Raw genomic sequence first — 18,692 nt, forward strand, 5'->3', positions numbered from 1 at the left:
ATAAGCTTGATGTCTCCCTCTTCCTTCCTCTCTGTGTGCCTGCTGTGTATTTCTCTCTATACACAGTCCCCCTTCTACATAGAATACTAAAAAAATAAAGCAAAAAGCTCAAGATCCTCTACTTTACATTGCAGTCTCTAGTAACACTCAATGATAGCTAAGGGCCAGGTGATAATTTCTCACACACTTTACATTTGTTATCCATTGCTTTCCTCTCTGTGAATTGACATGCTGTCTTTAAAGCGGATCCGAGATGAAAAACTAACTATAACAAGTACCTTGTCTATATATCTTATATAAAGTTTAGATAGTTTACACAGCAAATCTAGCTGCAAACAGCTTTAATAGAAAATGATTATTTCTTCCTGTGATACAATGACAGCAGCCATGTTGTTTGTAAACATTACACAGAGGCAGGCTTATCTGTATCTTGATCACTAAGCCTGTGAAAAAAAACTAATCCCCCCTCCTCCCTCCTCCCCTCTGCCTCTGAAATCAATGGCTAGTAACACCTCCTCCTGCCCAGACTGAGCTCCCATGAGCCCTTGCTACTGCCAAGGCTCTCTTAAAACCTGTGGGCGTGGTTTATTTAGTTTATAGGGAATTAGAGTATTAAAACAAAAACAAACAAGTATTTGGCTTGAGGAATGCCCTATAAACAATAGGAAAGGAACGCAATTATGCAATGAGTAAAAGTTCACCTCCACTTTAAGTTTAGGATTCACATACTTAACTTAAAGATTGAAACATTAACTTTAAGAATCAATCCTTAACTTAAGGACAGAGATCTTAATTTTAAGGATTGCATGAAATAAATTGCCTAGGGAATAATAAAGGATTTTTCATCATGGTGATAACAGCAAAAACAGTTCAGAATCATTATTAAAGACGGGAGATAAGCTTAGTGAATTGTGACCAAAACGTTTGATACTCTGAATGTGGACAGAAGGAGTTTTTTTAGTGGTCAGCTTCACTGTAATATTAACTTTGCTTGCTGGTGACAGCAGGCTGCTTCTTGTGATTATCTTCCATTTTGTGCATACGCTTATTCTATAGCTTTCTCTACATGATGTTCTGTCTCTTCTCCTCTCAGGTTATCACTGGGAGCATATTTGAGGTTATCTGGGCAATGGTGAAGCCCGGCACCTCATTTGGAATCAGCGTCTTAAGAGCCCTCCGCTTGCTGCGCATATTCAAGGTTACAAAGTAGGTGGTCTTATTTCCAATCTGCATGACCGAGAATGTTAACATTCAAGTCTGGGGTTTATAAAAGTCTGTTGTGTTAAATGAAAGACACAGCAATAGGCACTTGTAATGGCCTGAATCCCCTCTCTAATATTGCTGTGACAGCGAAGCCTTAAAGAGGGCCTTTAACCCGGGATTTAATTTCATCCCAATCAGTAGCCCCTTCCCCACAAGAAATCTTTACATTTTCTCGGATAGCTCATCAGGTACATCTTTATGGCTGATATTGGAGTAAATCCCCTCCCATAATGTGATGTCAGGGCTATGGCCCTGACAGTTTACTGTCTGTGAACCTCATTGCACTGTGGGAAATAATGTTTTTTTCAACTGCCAGGCTAGCAGTATCTCCTTCTGTGTAAATATATTTATTAAAAAAACAACAACAACCTTTTAGCCTATCACATTTTTAGTGGGAGTGTTTATAGATAATGGCAGTTGGTGCTGTCTGTGTTTTGTTTTTGCCTTCCAGCAGTAAAGATGAAGGGAGACATTTATCAAGAGTGTCTGAGACAAAATATTAGTAGGTTTTTAGAAATCCGTGCAGAACCATCTCAGACAGCCTTAGAAATCACTAAATAGTGCAGATTCCTTCTTAAACTTTTAGGAATAGGAGGAGCTAGGAAGGTCTCTCAGGCAGTGCAGTGTGTGAGGGAAATTACTGTTGCAGAGGTAACCAACACACCTGCTGTCAGTGGGCTCTGATTGAGGGGGGCGGAGCCCTTCACAAATCACATCTAGCTAGCACTGGTGCACTATCTGGAGAACTGCTATGAAGCACTTCTTAATCTGCAGCAGTTTAGGAACGGATTTGCACTTTACTTAACTGTAGTGCAGCTCTAGAAATCCACGCTAAACTGCCGGTATTACGTGGGATTTGAGAAGTTTCTTACTATCATGCAGAACAGTCCCTCTGCTGGTTAGAACAGTTCTAGAAGAAAAAACTGTCGGTAATGCTTTGATAAATCTGGCCCGAAGACTCAAGGTGGAGCAAACAGCATGAGCAAATTACACATCGTATATCAATCATTTCTATTCTATTTCTATTTTTTAACTACTCACTTTGCAATATATTGATTTTTCCCCCTCTACTACTATAGTTCAGTGGGTTATCTTTAAAGTGGGTACACACCATGCAATTTTCACTATCGGTTGACTGATCATACCAATAGCTAGGTCTGACATCGATTGCATATACTGTAGAGGCAAGCTAGTGTATTCATGTATGCCATTTTTTTAAATTCCAATCAGATTTCCGATCATTTTTTCTAAATTGATATTGATCAAAAATTAATCAAAAGGACATACATACAAAATGATAGCCAGTATTTCCATTAATAATTTCCATCTGCTTTTGATCGAGAACAAGATCGATTCTGAGCTGGGATGGGGAGGGCTGACTCTTCCATAAACACAAAGGGGGTAATTGGGCACTATAACAGCATTGGTATCTCACCTGTCCCGGCGTCCGGCATGCTGTTCCGGTTGTTTCATGCTCCCCGTCTTCATATCTCGCTGCCTGTCCCTTGTGACCAGCACATATGATTACGCAACATGCGGCAGATCACAAGAGGCCGACAGCAGTAAGAGGACAGGAGCAGCGTGCTGCCACCGGGACAGGTGAGATACCAATGCTGTTATGGTGCATGGGCCTTGGGGAGCATGTCAGAGTTAAGGGGGGAGATAGCAGCAGCTGGCTTTGGGGCCCTGCGGGCTGAGTTTGCTGGGGGGGGGGGGAGGGGGGGGTAGCAGGTTACTTTTACCCCGGGGCCTGATCAGCGTTGAACCAGCCATGGGGACGGGTCACTGGCAGTCAGTAGGTTGTGTATTTTTTTCTCAATCGGAAACAGTATCTGAAGTGAAAGTTGCTTGGTGTTTGCCCTCCATTACCTGCCGGCAGCTACACAACTTTCCCCTGGTAGTGTCAATGGCACCGATGTCAGTGGTGTCAATTCCCCTGATAGAAGAAGTGGCAGAAAACTCAGAGGCTTATGTGAACTGCTCTGCCCTTATCTGCTCTGATATTCCACCATTCTGTATAGGCAGTTGAGGTCTTACGGAACATTTTACAAAGAGGACTTCTTTGGCTATATTACTTTACTTCTTTCTACAGGATTACTGTACAAGATGTATTGTTTTTAGAGCCTTATTAACTAGTCAACAGAGTCTATAAATCATTGTATTTAGCGTATATATAAGTAATGTATAGGACTCACAGATGGATTCAGTTAAAATGGGGCCCTAGGCAAGGTGGAAGCTTTGGCTCCCCCTAGTGGTTTCTTTGGTAATCTGATATGGGGGAGGGCTCAGAAAAAAGTGGCAGTTGGGCCTCCTGACTCCCACTTGACCCTATGAAACTGCCTACGTTGCCTTGTAGCTGATCCTGCTCTGATAGGACTAATGACCAGTAACAGTGACATTTTCTATGCAGAACTCCCTGGATCTTTTTGGTACATGTTGTTTCCTAAACTAAGAGTCCCCAAGGGCTCGATTCAGTAAGCAGTGCTAACTGTTACGCTTCTGAAAAGGCCATTATCACGCCTTAACTCAGTTTGGGCGTGTAGCGCAGTGCACGCGAAGTGCCCATTCACATCTATGCGACTTTCCGTGCGCACCGCGCTGTGTGCGCGCAAAGTTTCACGCGCGGGATCTGATTTTAGAAACAGTGCTAACCTACTTAGCACCCTGGTTAACACACCTAGGGCTTGATTCACAAAGCGGTGCTAACTGTTAGCACGCCTGTGAAAACCCCCTTAGCACGTCTAAACAAGATTTTCGCGCATAAAACTTTATGCGCATAAAACTTTATTTCGTGCAAAACTTTATGCGCATAAAACTTTACGCGCGTACTGCACAGAGCGCAGGGCGCTCCGCGCGAAGTGCCCATTAAAGCCTATGGGACTTAGTGCGCGTAAAACTTTGCGCGCGTAAAACTTTGCGCGCGCAAAGTTAGCGCGCGATCTGATTGAGAAATCCGGTGCTAACCTACTTAGCACCCTGGTTAGCGCGTCTAAAGACTTTAGACGTGCTAAGTAGGTTAGCACCGCTTTGTGAATCAAGCCCCTAAAGTCTTTAGGCGTGCTAAGTAGGTTAGCACCGTTTACAGAATCAAGCCCCATGTATGCATCTCTTCCTAATATGGTTCATAGATAGCTTTGTGTTTAATATCTAGAAGTCTGTTATGATTTTAAAGGTAAGATTTTAAATATTGTTGTTATATTGACTGTGCAGAGTCCACACGAGCTACGAGGGTTCATCCAGAAAGTAAAAGCCATTTGCTTTTATCTGGGTAATGTAACTTCATCATCTGTCAGGCTAATCTCTTCTTTCCTTGCACCGCTTGTCAAGGGACTGCAGAATGCTGGTAATGGTTTGCTCAGCAGCATTAACACAAAGCTCCCCTTCAATTACTGCAACAACAAAAGGGTTGAAACCTTGTAAAAAATATATGATAAATGCTTAATTGATTTTTTACTTTTGCACTTCCTGATCACTGTGATTGGTTTACAGTGATCGGGCGGTGAGGAGCCAATGAAAACAGCTCCTGACCGATGCAGAGAACTCCACTGAGATCTGTGCTTATGGGGATGCGCTATTGTGTCATCCGTGTTAAAACTACAGCCACACCAAGCTTAGGCAGCCACAAGTGCGGCGTCCTGCTGCACTTGTGGCATAGAAGTGAATCAACAACAGAATGGCAAGACCTCTAGAAAGCGATTTGCACCAGACATCCCAAGAATAATGCTGAATTTAAACCAGTTCTGTAAAGAGGCATGGTCAATAATTACTCCTGACCATTGTGCACATCTGATTTGCAACTACAGGAAACGTTTGGTTGAAGTTACCTAGTTATATAGTTATTTGAGTTGAAAAAAAGACATACGCCCATCGAGTTCACCCAGAGAACAAAGTACACACCAGCCTGCTCCTCACATATCTCTGTTGATCCAGAGGAAGGCGAAAAACCCTTACAAGGGGTCTGTTCTGGGTCCAGTGCTCTTCAATTTATTTATTAATGACCTAGTAGATGCAGTAGTGAGCAATGTTGCTATTTTTGCAGATGATACAAAATTGTGCAGCTAATTGGACCATGCCTTGTAAGGGTTTTTTCGCCTTCCTCTGGATCAACAGGGATATGTGAGGGAGCAGGCTGGTGTTGTACTTTATACTGGTTGAACTCGATGGACGTATGTCTTTTTTCAACCAAAATAACTATGTAACTATGTAAGGCATGATCCAATTAGCCCCAAAAGGGAAAAAAAATCCTTCCCGACTCCAGATGGCAATCAGATAAAATCCCTGGATCAGCAACGTTGATCCAGGGAAGTTATTGCTGCCAAAGGAGGTTCAACCAGGTATTAAATCCAATGGTTCACATACTTTTTCCACCTGCACTGTGAATGTTTGCATGGTGTGTTCAATAAAAACATGGAAACATTTAATTGTGTGTGTGGTATTAGTTAAAGCAGACTGTGATTGTCTATTGTTGTGACTTAGATGAAGATCAGATCACATTTTATGGCCAATGTGTGCAGTAATCCATATAATTTCAATGAGTTCACATACTTTTTACTGCTACTGTATGTGTGTGTCTGGTGGATCTAGAAGACCTTCCCTGCCAGTGCCTTGTGGTTAATTTGGGGTACCATTGTAGCTTGCTGCACCCCATGTGACCATGACTAACATCTTTATGCCTATGAGCCAGTGGCCAAATTACTGTAACAACTTTTAGACATAGGAAGAGGAAGCTGAAGGTTCCTTTTCCTGTGTCAGTGTTAAGATGAGCTAGAATTTACCGAACTGGCAAAATCAAGTTCATCTCTGATTCTAAACCTCTTTTTTATTCCATTTTAGCTGTGCTTTAAGTGTAAATCAGTGTTATTTAGGTGTGTTTGTTTTCTCTTTAATAAACAGATATTGGGCATCTCTTCGTAACCTGGTGATCTCCTTGCTGAGCTCTATGAAGTCCATCATCAGTTTGCTGTTCCTGCTCTTCCTTTTCATTGTGGTCTTTGCCTTACTGGGGATGCAGCTGTTTGGTGGACAGTAAGTACCTGTATGTCCATAGGAGATTGAGGGGTATGCAGTGGTACTGACCTCTAGGTTTCCACAGTGTGGTCTGGAGACCCCAGCAGTGGCGGAAAACTGGAGTCTCCCATCCATTAGTCTAAATCAAGCAACCCCTGACTGACACTTTCTGCTTAGAGCTGCAGGGCCTCTTAAAGACACAACTGGGCTTGTTACGGCTCAAACAGGTGCTAAACTCCTCCTGGAGGATGTTTGCTTCCAAAATAATTTGCATGCAAAGGATTTTGTATTACACCCTTCTAACACGAAGAGGTCAGCCTGTCAGAAGGGACCCTAGCAACTACCCATTAAAATAGGGGAAGGGGTGCAGCAGGAATCGCACACAACCCTAACCTCTGTTTAAAACACGTTGCTTTAATGATCTGATGCCATTCCTGACTGTGGAAAGTTAGCAGTCTACAGTGTTCACTGCTACAGTTTTCTCTGGTCCTACAAGATTGATATAAATGGCTAACACACACAGGAACCCACTAAGGCTGATATGTCAAAAGAGGTGCAAAGAATTCTGATGCAAAAAAAAGGGGCAGTTGTCCAGAGCAATCGGTCAGAATCTGTTTTTTTAATAGAGTTGGGCCCCTTTGTGGTCTTTTTGGTAAGCTAACGTGGAGAGAGGTCAGAGATGGTGGCTGGTGGACCCCTTGACACACACTAGGCCCCAGGCACCTTCCTAGGCTGCCTGATGGATGATCCGGCTCTGTGTCACGATGTCCAGTCTGCATATCCATCTCTCTTTCCTTGCATGATAACAGTCGCACCTTGTTGCATTAACTGCTATTTACACCTTTGTCTTTGTTAACAGGTTTAATTTTGATGAAAAAACCCCTTCTACAAACTTTGATAACTTTCCTGCAGCAATAATGACTGTGTTTCAGGTATGAGAGCCTCCCATCTCCATGGTACTTGCTTGTACAAGTAGTACCTCCAAGTCAGCTGTCTTCTCACTTTTCTTTTATTCCCAACAGATATTGACTGGGGAGGACTGGAATGCAGTAATGTACGATGGCATCAAATCTCAGGGTGGAGTGAAAAAGGGCATGGGATTCTCCGTCTATTTCATCATACTCACCCTATTTGGAAACTGTATCCTTCGTCTACAAGATGCAACTAATTTTGTCCATTCAACAATTACCCTGATCTTTTACAGGACTAGATGGATGGATGTAGTAGGTATTGACTTCTGACTGCATACTCAGCCAAACCAAGAAATCAGGTAAACTTGGCACCACACCCGAATGTCACCTCATCCTATACCGTGGCAAATCAAAGGATTTCAGCACCAAGAATGTTGGTGATGTGAGATCTCAGGGTAGGAAGGTAAGGCTTAGGTAGAGGGAGGTCTTAGGATTAGGCATCGGTAGATGAAGGTGTTAGGGTTTGGCTTAGGTAGAGGGAGGTCTTAGGGTTTGGCTTAGGTAGAGGGAGGTGTTAGGGTTTGGCTTAGGTAGAGGGAGGTCTTAGGGTTTGGCTTAGGTAGAGGGAGGTCTTAGGGTTTGGCTTAGGTAGAGGGAGGTCTTAGGGTTTGGCTTAGGTAGAGAGAGGTCTTAGGGTTTGGCTTAGGTAGAGGGAGGTCTTAGGGTTTGGCTTAGGTAGACGGAGGTCTTAGGGTTTGGCTTAGGTAGAGGGAGGTCTTAGGGTTTGGCTTAGGTAAAGGGAGGTCTTAGGGTTTGGCTTAGGTAGAGGGAGGTCTTAGGGTTTGGCTTAGGTAGAGGGAGGTCTTAGGGTTTGGCTTAGGTAGACAGAGGTCTTAGGGTTTGGCTTAGGTAGAGGGAGGTCTTAGGGTTTGGCTTAGGTAGAGGGAGGTCTTAGGGTTTGGCTTAGGTAGAGGGAGGTCTTAGGGTTTGGCTTAGGTAGAGGGAGATCTTAGGGTTTGGCTTAGGTAGAGGGAGGTCTTAGGGTTTTGCTTAGGTAGAGGGAGGTCTTAGGGTTTGGCTTAGGTAGAGTGAGGTTTTAAGGTTTGGCTTAGGTAGAGGGAGGTCTTAGGGTTTGGCTTAGGTAGAGGGAGGTCTAAGGGTTTGGCTTAGTTAGAGGGAGGTCTTAAGGTTAGGCATAGGGAAAGGGAGGTCTTAGGGTTTGGCTTAGGTAGAGGGAGGTCTTAGGGTTTGGCTTAGGTAGAGGGAGGTCTTAGGGTTAGGCATCAGTAGAGAGAGGTCTTAGGGTTAGGCATAGGTAAAGGGAGGTCTTAGGGTTTGGCTAAGGTAGAGGGAGGTCTTAGGGTTTGGCTTAGGTAAAGGGAGGTTTTAGGGTTTGGCTTAGGTAGAGGGAGGTCTTAGGGTTTGGCTTAGGTAGAGGGAGGTCTTAGGGTTTGGCTTAGGTAAAGGGAGGTCTTAGGGTTTGGCTTAGGTAGAGGGAGGTCTTAGGGTTTGGCTTAGGTAGAGGGAGGTCTTAGGGTTTGGCTTAGGTAAAGGGAGGTCTTAGGGTTTGGCTTAGGTAGAGGGAGGTCTTAGGGTTTGGCTTAGGTAGAGGGAGGTCTTAGGGTTTGGCTTAGGTAGAGGGAGGTGTTAGGGTTTGGCTTAGGTAATAATGGCAGTATTTGTATAGCGCCTTTCTCCTGTCGGACTCAAAGCGCTTGCGAGGCAGCCACTAGAGCGCACTCAGTAGGCAGTAGCAGTGTTAGGGAGTCTTGCCCAATGAACTCCTTACTGAATTACTGGCTTACTGAACAGGCAGAGCGGTAGAGGGAGGTCTTAGGGTTAGGCATCAGTAGAGGGAGGTCTTAGGGTTTGGCTTAGGTAGAGGGAGATCTTAGGGTTTGGCTTAGGTAGAGGGAGGTCTTAGGGTTTGGCTTAGGTAGAGGGAGGTCTTATGGTTTGACTTAGGTAGAGGGAGGTCTTAGGGCGTGGCTTAGGTAGAGGGAGGTCTTAGGGTTAGGCACCAGTAGAGGGAGGTCTTAGGGTTTGGCTTAGGTAGAGGGAGGTCTTAGGGGTTGGCTTAGGTAGAGGGAGGTCTTAGGGTTTTGCTTAGGTAGAGGGAGGTATTAGGGTTTGGCTTAGGTAGAGGGAGGTCTTAGGGTTTGGCTTAGGTAGAGGGAGGTCTTAGGGTTTGGCTTAGGTAGAGGGAGGTCTTAGGGTTTGGCTTAGGTAGACGGAGGTCTTAGGGTTTGGCTTAGGTAGAGGGAGGTCTTAGGGTTTGGCTTAGGTAAAGGGAGGTCTTAGGGTTTGGCTTAGGTAGAGGGAGGTCTTAGGGTTTGGCTTAGGTAGAGGGAGGTCTTAGGGTTAGGCATCAGTAGAGGGAGGTCTTAGGGTTCAGCTTAGGTAGAGGAAGGTCTTAGGAATTGGCTTAGGTAGAGGGAGGTCTTAGGGTTAGGCACCAGTAGAGGGAGGTCTTAGGGTTTGGCTTAGGTAGAGGGAGGTCTTAGGGGTTGGCTTAGGTAGAGGGAGGTCTTAGGGTTTTGCTTAGGTAGAGAGAGGTCTTAGGGTTAGGCTTAGGTAGAGAGAGGTCTTAGGGTTAGGCTTAGGTAGAGGGAGGTCTTAGGGTTTGGCTTAGGTAAAGGGAGGTATTAGGGTTAGGCATCAGTAGGGGGAGGTCTTAGGGGTTGGCTTAGGTAGAGGGAGGTCTTAGGGTTTTGCTTAGGTAGAGGGAGGTCTTAGGGTTTGGCTTAGGTAGAGGGAGGTCTTAGGGTTAGGCTTAGGTAGAGGGAGGTCTTAGGGTTTGGCTTAGGTAGAGGGAGGTCTTTTAGGCATCAGTAGAGGGAGGTCTTAGGGTTTGGCTTAGGTAGAGGGAGGTCTTGGTGTTTGGCTTAGGTAAAGGGAGGTCTTAGGGTTTGGCTTAGGTAGAGGGAGGTCTTAGGGTTTGGCTTAGGTAGAGGGAGGTCTTAGGGTTTTGCTTAGGTAGAGGGAGGTCTTAGGGTTTGGCTTAGGTAGAGGGAGGTCTTAGGGTTAGGCTTAGGTAGAGGGAGGTCTTAGGGTTTGGTTTAGGTAGAGGGAGGTCTTTTAGGCATCAGTAGAGGGAGGTCTTAGGGTTTGGCTTAGGTAGAGGGAGGTCTTGGTGTTTGGCTTAGGTAAAGGGAGGTCTTAGGGTTTGGCTTAGGTAGAGGGAGGTCTTAGGGTTTGGCTTAGGTAGAGGGAGGTCTTAGGGTTTTGCTTAGGTAGAGGGAGGTCTTAGGGTTTGGCTTAGGTAGAGGGAGGTCTTAGGGTTAGGCTTAGGTAGAGGGAGGTCTTAGGGTTAGGCTTAGGTAGAGGGAGGTCTTAGGGTTAGGCTTAGGTAGAGGGAGGTCTTAGGGTTAGGCATCAGTAGGGGGAGGTCTTAGGGTTATGCATTGGTAGAGGGAGGTCTTAGGGTTTGGCTTAGGTAGAGGGAGGTCTTAGGGTTTTGCTTAGGTAGAGGGAGGTCTTAGGGTTTGGCTTAGGTAGAGGGAGGTGTTAGGGTTATGCATTGGTAGAGGGAGGTCTTAGGGTTAGGCATCAGTAGAGGGAGGTCTTAGGGTTTGGCTTAGGTAGAGGGAGGTCTTAGGGTTAGGCTTAGGTAGAGGGAGGTCTTAGGGTTTGGCTTAGGTAGAGGGAGGTGTTAGGGTTTGGCTTAGGTAGAGGGAGGTGTTAGGGTTTGGCTTAGGTAGAGGGAGGTGTTAGGGTTATGCATTGGTAGAGGGAGGTCTTGGGATTAGGCATGGTTAGAGGGAGGGTTCTGTGTGTGAGTAGGGTTAAGGTAAGTCATAGTAAAGTATCTGTAAAGATTATTGATAATTGACTGTTGGAATTAAGTAGTAGAATATTGGTAATTTTACTGATATTCTACTAGCGGCAATCTCTCGCGTTCTTTTTTCCAGGTGCCTTTATTACATGATTGCTCCTCCAGGTACATCTGTGCTTTCCCACATCCCCAACCATACTGATAGGTTATTGGTGCTCTACCCACCTTCCCCCCAAAAAATGAACATAACATTTGTATCAGCACAACACCATTAGCATCTTATTAACCACTAGTCATTATGCCCGTTCCATTAATGGTCACTAGGTGTACACTGCGCATGTGCAGCCGTGTCCGGCGCCTGCATTAATACCCACTAAAGTGAACAATGAAATTGTTTAATCTTAAAAGCACATGTTGTGTATGTTTTCAATGATAAGTATTACTTTTACCAGCACAATTTCATGTTTAAAACTCAGTGTTTATGCTGTGCTGGCCTGGAGCTGTATGCCTACCCTTACACATGCAATACTTCTGCACCCCCTGGCTTCCTGTTCAGGAGGCGGCGTCTTACAGCTTTTTAGTTACATACTTCCTGTGAACTGCAATTGCAGCATTGAGACAAGCTTCCGCCAATTACCACCTATGCTGTACATATTTCAGTTTTTTACTTGCTTCATTTTCTCCAAAGTTCCTTGGTTAGGCAGAATGGCTCCTGGATTGTGACTTTTTTTTTTAAAAAACAGCCTTTATTAAACAATTATTAAGCAAATACAGTCAGCAACTCAGAAGTTATTAGAACTGGTGCAGCAGTACAATACACTTCAGAAGATCGCAATATTTATAAATATTACAATTTTTACAGTGTGATTTATAAACTTAATTACTTGCAGAAAATAATCTATCCTGTATTAAGGAGATATCTGGGAGCCCAGGAGTATCGAGCCAGCCTGCCCATATCCTATCAAATTTCGTTGAGGCTTTCCTATGCAGATAAATGCTCTTCTCCAGTTTTAAATATGAGTTTACCTGTTTAACCCAATCATCTACAGTTGGGGGAGTTGGTTCCTTCCATAGCATTAAAATTAATTTTCTAGCTTGGAATAATAATGTAAGAATCATAGTTTGCACATGCTCCTGTACTTTCAGCTCCAGAGACGAGCCCAATATACAAAGTTGAACCGTACGATTTAACTTTTGTTTAGAAACAGTATCTATGTTATCGATCACTTCCTTCCAATATCTATACCATTTTGGACAGCGCCAGATCATCTGTAACAGGTCCCAATGGTCCCTACTGCACCTAGGGCAAATTGGATCATCTCTGCACTTTATAGAGAAGAGTCTCTTAGGAGTAAGTAGATTCCTATATATAATATTTAGCTGTGAGAGTTTTTGAGAGGCATTAGTAGAGACCAGGGGGACATTCTGGAGAATGCTAATCCAACCTTCAACCGTCAACTCCCCTAGATCCTTCACCCATTTATCGTAGCAGGTAAGAGGGAACTTCTTCAGAAATAACCCAAGTATCATAGAATAGCAAACTGAGATAAAACTACTACGCCCTTTATACTGACTCGTTAAATTAAAAAGCGGTGCTGGTTGTAATCGTAGAGAGTGCAGAGATCGCTGTTTATTGATTGCATGTTTTAGTTGCGTATATTGAAAATTCACCAACAATGAAGAGGATCTTTGTGAATGAGTGAAAATGTCCGATAACGGTTTTAACCTTTCATCGTCGGTCAGAATATGAGTCAGTGAGGCAATTCCCTCCCTTGCCCAACTTTTTAAGAAGGATAAATTTGCAAGTTCGGGGAGACGGATCACGGCATATAACGGAGTATAAGTGGTAATCCCCTGAATTTCTGGATTGTGACTTTAGTGCATAACGGACATGAAACAGAGCACGGTGTATTACAGATAACATGTAAAATATGTTTATAAGATTGAGTCTCGCTAGCTGAGTACAGTAGGCTGGAGGTGTTCCTTAACTTACTCCGCACAGACACACTGCTGAATGTCTTCTTGGCTATCGCTGTGGACAATCTAGCGAATGCTCAGGAGCTCACTAAGGTGCGTTATGGGTAATACTGAAGGCTACGTTCACAGTGGGCCGTTGCTGCGTAGCGGCCATGTTATAATGTGGAACGTCACGCTACAATGCACCACCTGTGCGACTTCACAGTGCGGCCAAGGCAGTCATTGCAGCGACCTCTGTGAACCTAGCATTATAGACTATTGTTCATGGTATACAGACTGTGGCTCTGACCAGCATTTATCTATCTTCAGGATGAGCAAGAGGAGGAAGAGGCAGCCAATCAAAAACTGGCATTACAGAAAGCCAAGGAGGTGGCCGAAGTCAGTCCACTGTCAGCTGCCAACATGACCATAGCAGCGTAAGTGTCTTAGAATTCCATAATAGAAGGACATTACAGTTTTGCATTACTGATTATAATATTAGATAACCTGCAGTTTACCTCAACTTACTTATTTTACTACCGAAAATCATAAAAAGTTTAAAGTGGCACGGTAGCCATTAAATTAGTTTAGGACAGAGAAGAGAAAGGTTAGAACCTGAACCAGATATGTATTGCTTGCTATCTGAGGCCATTGCCAAGACTTCCCCTTACTGTTCCAGTAGCAGGCTATCTTCAAAACAGGAAGTGAATGGAAATATTTCCAACAAGCAGGGCCGGGCCGAGGCATAGGCTGGAGAGGCTCCAGCCTCAGGGCGCAGTGTAGGAGGGGGCGCAGAATTCATTCAGCTGTCATTCCTAATTGTGTTTGAAGTAGAAAGAAATAAGAAAAGGGGATACATAGCAGTGACTGCAAGCCAGATAACTAGATATTAAGGTGTTGGGAAGTTGTGGGCCCTGTGGCGCCTCTTAGTCTAATAGCAATCAGTGTGTGACGGCTGGGGTGGGTGGGATGGAGGGGAGCACTTTGGTGTCTCAGCCTTGGGTGCTGGAGGACCTTGTCCCTGCTCTGCCAACAAGGAAATAGACAGTAATAAAAAAGTACTTTCTAGTAGACTCAGGAATGCTTTCAAATTCTGTTACCCCAACAAAGTCCACTTATTTCTGTATTGGTGGTCAAAGCTCCATCCGTGAACACAGACAGCTATAAAATGCTGGCAAGGTTCTAACCTTTCCCTACTCTATCCAAACACAGAAAAAACAATTTGGTTGGAATTCCAGTTTTAACATCTCTTACTTTTCTTCCTAGAGTGGACCTGAAATCAAAACCAAAGAGTCTTCATGTTTAGCGCTACAGTACAAATACTACATTCAATGAATTAATTAATAAAAAATAGCCTTCCTTGAAATGAAGCTGAACAGGAAGTGCCTGTTGCTGTATCTACCCTAGACTGAGATAAAGGCTGTACTTCACAGCTGTATTCAGGAAAGAGGAGCTTCTACTGTACATCTGAGATATTGGAAATCTCTGCGATTACATTGTTTTCCCAGAATGCAGCTGTAACAACTTCCTTTTTTTCTCAGCCTAGGCTAGGTACAGAAGTAGACATTTTTATGTCTGCTTTAGTTTAATGTACATAAACATGGTGATTTTCAGTTTTGTCTTTAGGACCAGTTTAAAGTCCACTCCTTTTGATCAAAAAAAGTCGATCCCCTAAGTTCAGATCTATACATCTCGAGGGAATTTTATACATTATTTCAAATGTGTTGCCTTGTTTGTATCTGCAGAGACAGCCACATGTACAGCTCAGCCTTCCTGCAAGCAGAGTGAGTATTGGGTGTGTCAGTGTTATGTTTAGGGCAGGCGATGCTCCTCCAGATTTGCAGTGCAGTCTGCTGTGTTTCGGCTGGGCAATCTCTATTTTACACACCTTAAGAAGTACAGACTTCACTCAGGAAATGACCAAAAACAAATGATGGCACAGTGATTCATGAAGGTGAATGATCTTATACAGAGGTTTGATGTACAGACTGCAGTCAGGGCCGGCCCTAGACTTTTTGCCGCCTGAGGCAAGATTCGAAAAAATCGCCCTCCCCCCCCCCCCCCCCAGCCGTGGGGTGGGGAGTGCCGAGCTGGAGGGGTAGCTGGCAGAAAGGGGGTATTGGGCCTAGCGGCGGGGAGGGGGGTCGGACTCCCCCCTCCCTCGCCTGGGTCCCCCGATCTGCGCTCCTCCTCCAGCGTAAAGTACCAGGCAGCCAGCGTGCATATCATTAAGAGGCAGCGGGCGGGGGAATCACTCACCTCTTCCGCGTTCCATCGTGCGCTCCACTGACGTCACTTCCTGCAAGGCCGTCCACTTACAATACAGTGGGCGGCGTTGCCGGAAGTGACGTCAGTGGAGCACGCGATGGAACGCGGAAGAGGTGAGTGATTCCCCCGCCCGTTGCCTCTTCGTCATATGCACGCTGGCTGCTTGGTACTTTACGCTGGAGGAGGAGCGCAGATCGGGGGACCCAGGCGAGGGAGGGGGGGGGTCCGACCCCCCTCCCCGCCGCTAGGCCCAATACCCCCTTTCTGCCCTCTACCCCTCCAGCTCGGCGGGCGGCCCCAGCGTCCATGCAGAGGCGGGTGCCGCCCCCCCCAGATTTGCCGCCTGAGGCAAATGTTTCACCCCGCCTCATGAGCGGGCCGGCCCTGACTGCAGTTTCATTTTTGACGTTTGTGCTTAATTTTGATTCCTTGTTCAGAACTTCGGACAACAGTATGTTTTAAACACGTTTGTTTATATGGTGTCTGTCTGAACTTGTGTTGGATTCTACCTCCTGTGTAAAATAACATTTGTGTTTAAAGTTTAAAAGAAGAAAAAGTGCAGGCTTTGTGCGTAAATAATACTCCTTTTTAATATACTTGAATCACAAAATGACTTGATACATACCTGTGATATGTCATAGCACTTTCTTCTTTAACATTCGTTATTTTTGGAGAATTTTTAACACAAAAAAACAGAGAAATAACAGAGGTTTGGACAAATCGGCATTTGGGGTAAATATACAAACTGATTGGCTGCAAAATTCAACTAAGTTTTATTACATAAAATATCAGCTTCCATGATTACAACCAATCCCTGTGACCAATTAACTGAAGCCATTTGTTTTCTGGTTAGCTCTCTGCTTTTTTGTGTATCCGGTGAGAAATGCCAGACAATGGGGGAGGGGGGGGGGGGGGGAGAGATGAGAGGAGGAGGGGAAGAAGAAACTGTAAAGCTTCCTACACATGCTAGATGAAGCTCAGCTGAAGCGGCCAAAACAACTAACCTCTGCCAAGAATGTAGTGGGTGTACAGTGGCCAACAATGTCTTGGCTAACATTCAGCCAATTGGATCAGACTGAGAGCTTTGCTCTCCCCACTCACCCCGCCCACAGTGTGATGTCACAACTGTGACGCTCCGTCGGCCCTCCACCCACTTGCATGGGAGCAGAACAGGTCGTTACCATGCAGACTGGTGACACATATGTACAGTGTTGGCCCGGAAATGTCGCCAAAGGGATCAGGTACAGATCGCCGCCAGGCAACATTTCTTGTATGTGTATATGAATCTTTAGGGGGGATGGACTGGGGGAACATCAATATGGGGTTGATTCACAAAGCTTTTTCTTTTGAATTATCTCACAAGCAATCTCACACAGGAAGTGAGCAGCAGGCAATCTCACACAGGAAGTGAGCAGCAGGCAATCTCACACAGGAAGTGAGCAGCAGGCAATCTCACACAGGAAGTGAGCAACAGGCAGTCTCACACAGGAAGTGAGCAACAGGCAGTCTCACACAGGAAGTGAGCAGCGGGCAATCTCACACAGGAAGTGAGCAGCAGGCAATCTCACACAGGAAGTGAGCAGCAGGCAATCTCACACAGGAAGTGAGCAGCAGGCAATCTTACACAGGAAGTGAGCAGCAGGCAATCTATAACGGGAACTGAGCAGCAGGCAATCTTAGACAGGAAATGAGCATTGCAACAGGTGTGGTGTCAGTATGCCCTGGATTGTTATCGTGCCCTAAACCTCATGACGTAGCAATGATGCGTCATCAAGCTAGGGCCGCATTACTCATGCGCATGATAGACAGCCGATTTCAGAGACATGCACAGTTGCCCTATAATAGCACGCGACTGCCCAGCCCGGAAGCAGCATCAGAAGTTATGAAAAGTACTGCACCATTCTCTGTACAGACTGCCCCATTACTTTAGTGCTGCAGCAAGCAATAGCTACGTGATATCTCACCTACTCCTGTCACTCGTCTATTGCTTGCTGCGGTACTAAAGTAATGGTGCAGTCCATACGCAGAATGGTGCATCCCATACAGAGAATGGTGCTGTCTTTTTCATAACTTCCAGCACTGCTTCCGGGAATGGCAGCACAATGTTATAGGGCAACTGCGCATGTCTCCGAAATCAGCTATCCATCAGCTGGATTCAGAGACCGAAAGTTCTATTGCGCATGAGCAGGGGCGTAGCAATAGGGGGTGCAGAGGTTGTGAACATATCAGGGTCCTTGAGCCAGAGGGGCCCCGAGGGGGCCACCCCCAACTGCAGTATTAGCTCTCTATTGGTCCTGTGCTCATAATAATTACTTCTATAGATTCTTTAAATAGTGGTAATCATTAACGAACTTCTCCCATTCCCTTCTTGCACCTCTGACGCTGTAATAGCCATTGGCTGGTCTTGGTGCGCTGTATCAATTGTAATGTATAGAGTGCTTGGGGGGGTCCAATATAAAACTTGCACCGGGGCCCACAGCTCCTTAGCTACGGCACTGTGCATGAGTAAGATGGCCCTAGCGTGATGATGCGTGATTGCTACATCATGGCGTTTAGGGCCCCCTAACGATCTAGAGCATATTGACATCACACAAGCAATCTCAGACAGGAAGTGATCAACAGGAATTCTCAGACAGGAAGTGAGCAACAGGCAGTCTCAGCCAGAAAGTGAGCAACAGGCATTTTATACGTTATTTCAAATGTGTTGCCTTGTTTGTATCTGCAGAGACAGCCACATGTACAGCTCAGCCTTCCTGCAAGCGGAGTGAGTATTGGGTGTGTCAGTGTTATGTTTAGGGCAGGCGATGCTCCTCCAGATTTGCAGTGCAGTCTGCTGTGTTTCGGCTGGGCAATCTGTATTTTGCACACACTAAGAAGTACAGATTTCACTCAGAAAATAACCAAAAATGAATTACACTACAGTGATTTATGAAGGTGAATGAACCTGTGCAGGGTCAGGGTGGGGTTGAGTAGTAAAGCTTTTTCTCTTGAATTATGTTACAGCGAGTCTCAGACTGGAAGTGAGATGTTGGCAATATCAGACAGGAAGTGAGCAGCAGGCAATCTCAGCCAGGAAGAAAGCAGCAGGCAAACTCAGGAAGGAAGTGAGAAGCTGGTATCTCAGACAGGAAGTGAGCAGCAGGCAATCTCAGACAGAAGTGAGCAACAGGAACTCTCAGGCAGGAAATGAGTAAAAGGAAATCTCAGACAGTAAGTGAGAAGAAGGCAGCCTCAGTCAGGAAGAGAACAGCAGACAATCTCAGAAAGTGAGCAACCGGCAATCTCAAACAGGAAGTGAGTAGAAGGTGTTCTCAGAGAAGAAGAGAGCAGCAGGCAAAATCAGACAGGGAGTGAGCAGCAAGCAATCTCCCATAGGAAATGAGCAGCAGGCAGTCTCAGACAGGAAATGAGCAGCAGGCAGTCTCAGACCAGAAGAGAGAAGCTAGTATCTCAGACAGGAAGTGAGCAACAGGCAATCTCAGACAGGAAGTGAGGAGCCGGCAGTCTCAGAC

General features: G+C 45.3%; 1 protein-coding gene across 1 annotated transcript in view; it reads left to right on the forward strand.

Annotated features, from left to right (window-relative positions):
• The window catches only part of CACNA1A (calcium voltage-gated channel subunit alpha1 A), a 313,214-nt gene that overhangs the window by 122,885 nt on the left and 171,637 nt on the right, over positions 1-18,692 (forward strand). The window contains exons 12-17 of the mRNA XM_068274204.1: positions 1,094-1,206; positions 6,157-6,288; positions 7,130-7,202; positions 7,293-7,410; positions 12,959-13,026; positions 13,243-13,349. Coding sequence (XP_068130305.1) covers positions 1,094-1,206; positions 6,157-6,288; positions 7,130-7,202; positions 7,293-7,410; positions 12,959-13,026; positions 13,243-13,349 — 611 coding nt within the window. The remainder of the gene's footprint in view (positions 1-1,093; positions 1,207-6,156; positions 6,289-7,129; positions 7,203-7,292; positions 7,411-12,958; positions 13,027-13,242; positions 13,350-18,692) is intronic.

Source organism: Hyperolius riggenbachi, chromosome 3, assembly GCF_040937935.1.
Source record: "Hyperolius riggenbachi isolate aHypRig1 chromosome 3, aHypRig1.pri, whole genome shotgun sequence".
NCBI lineage: Eukaryota > Metazoa > Chordata > Amphibia > Anura > Hyperoliidae > Hyperolius > Hyperolius riggenbachi.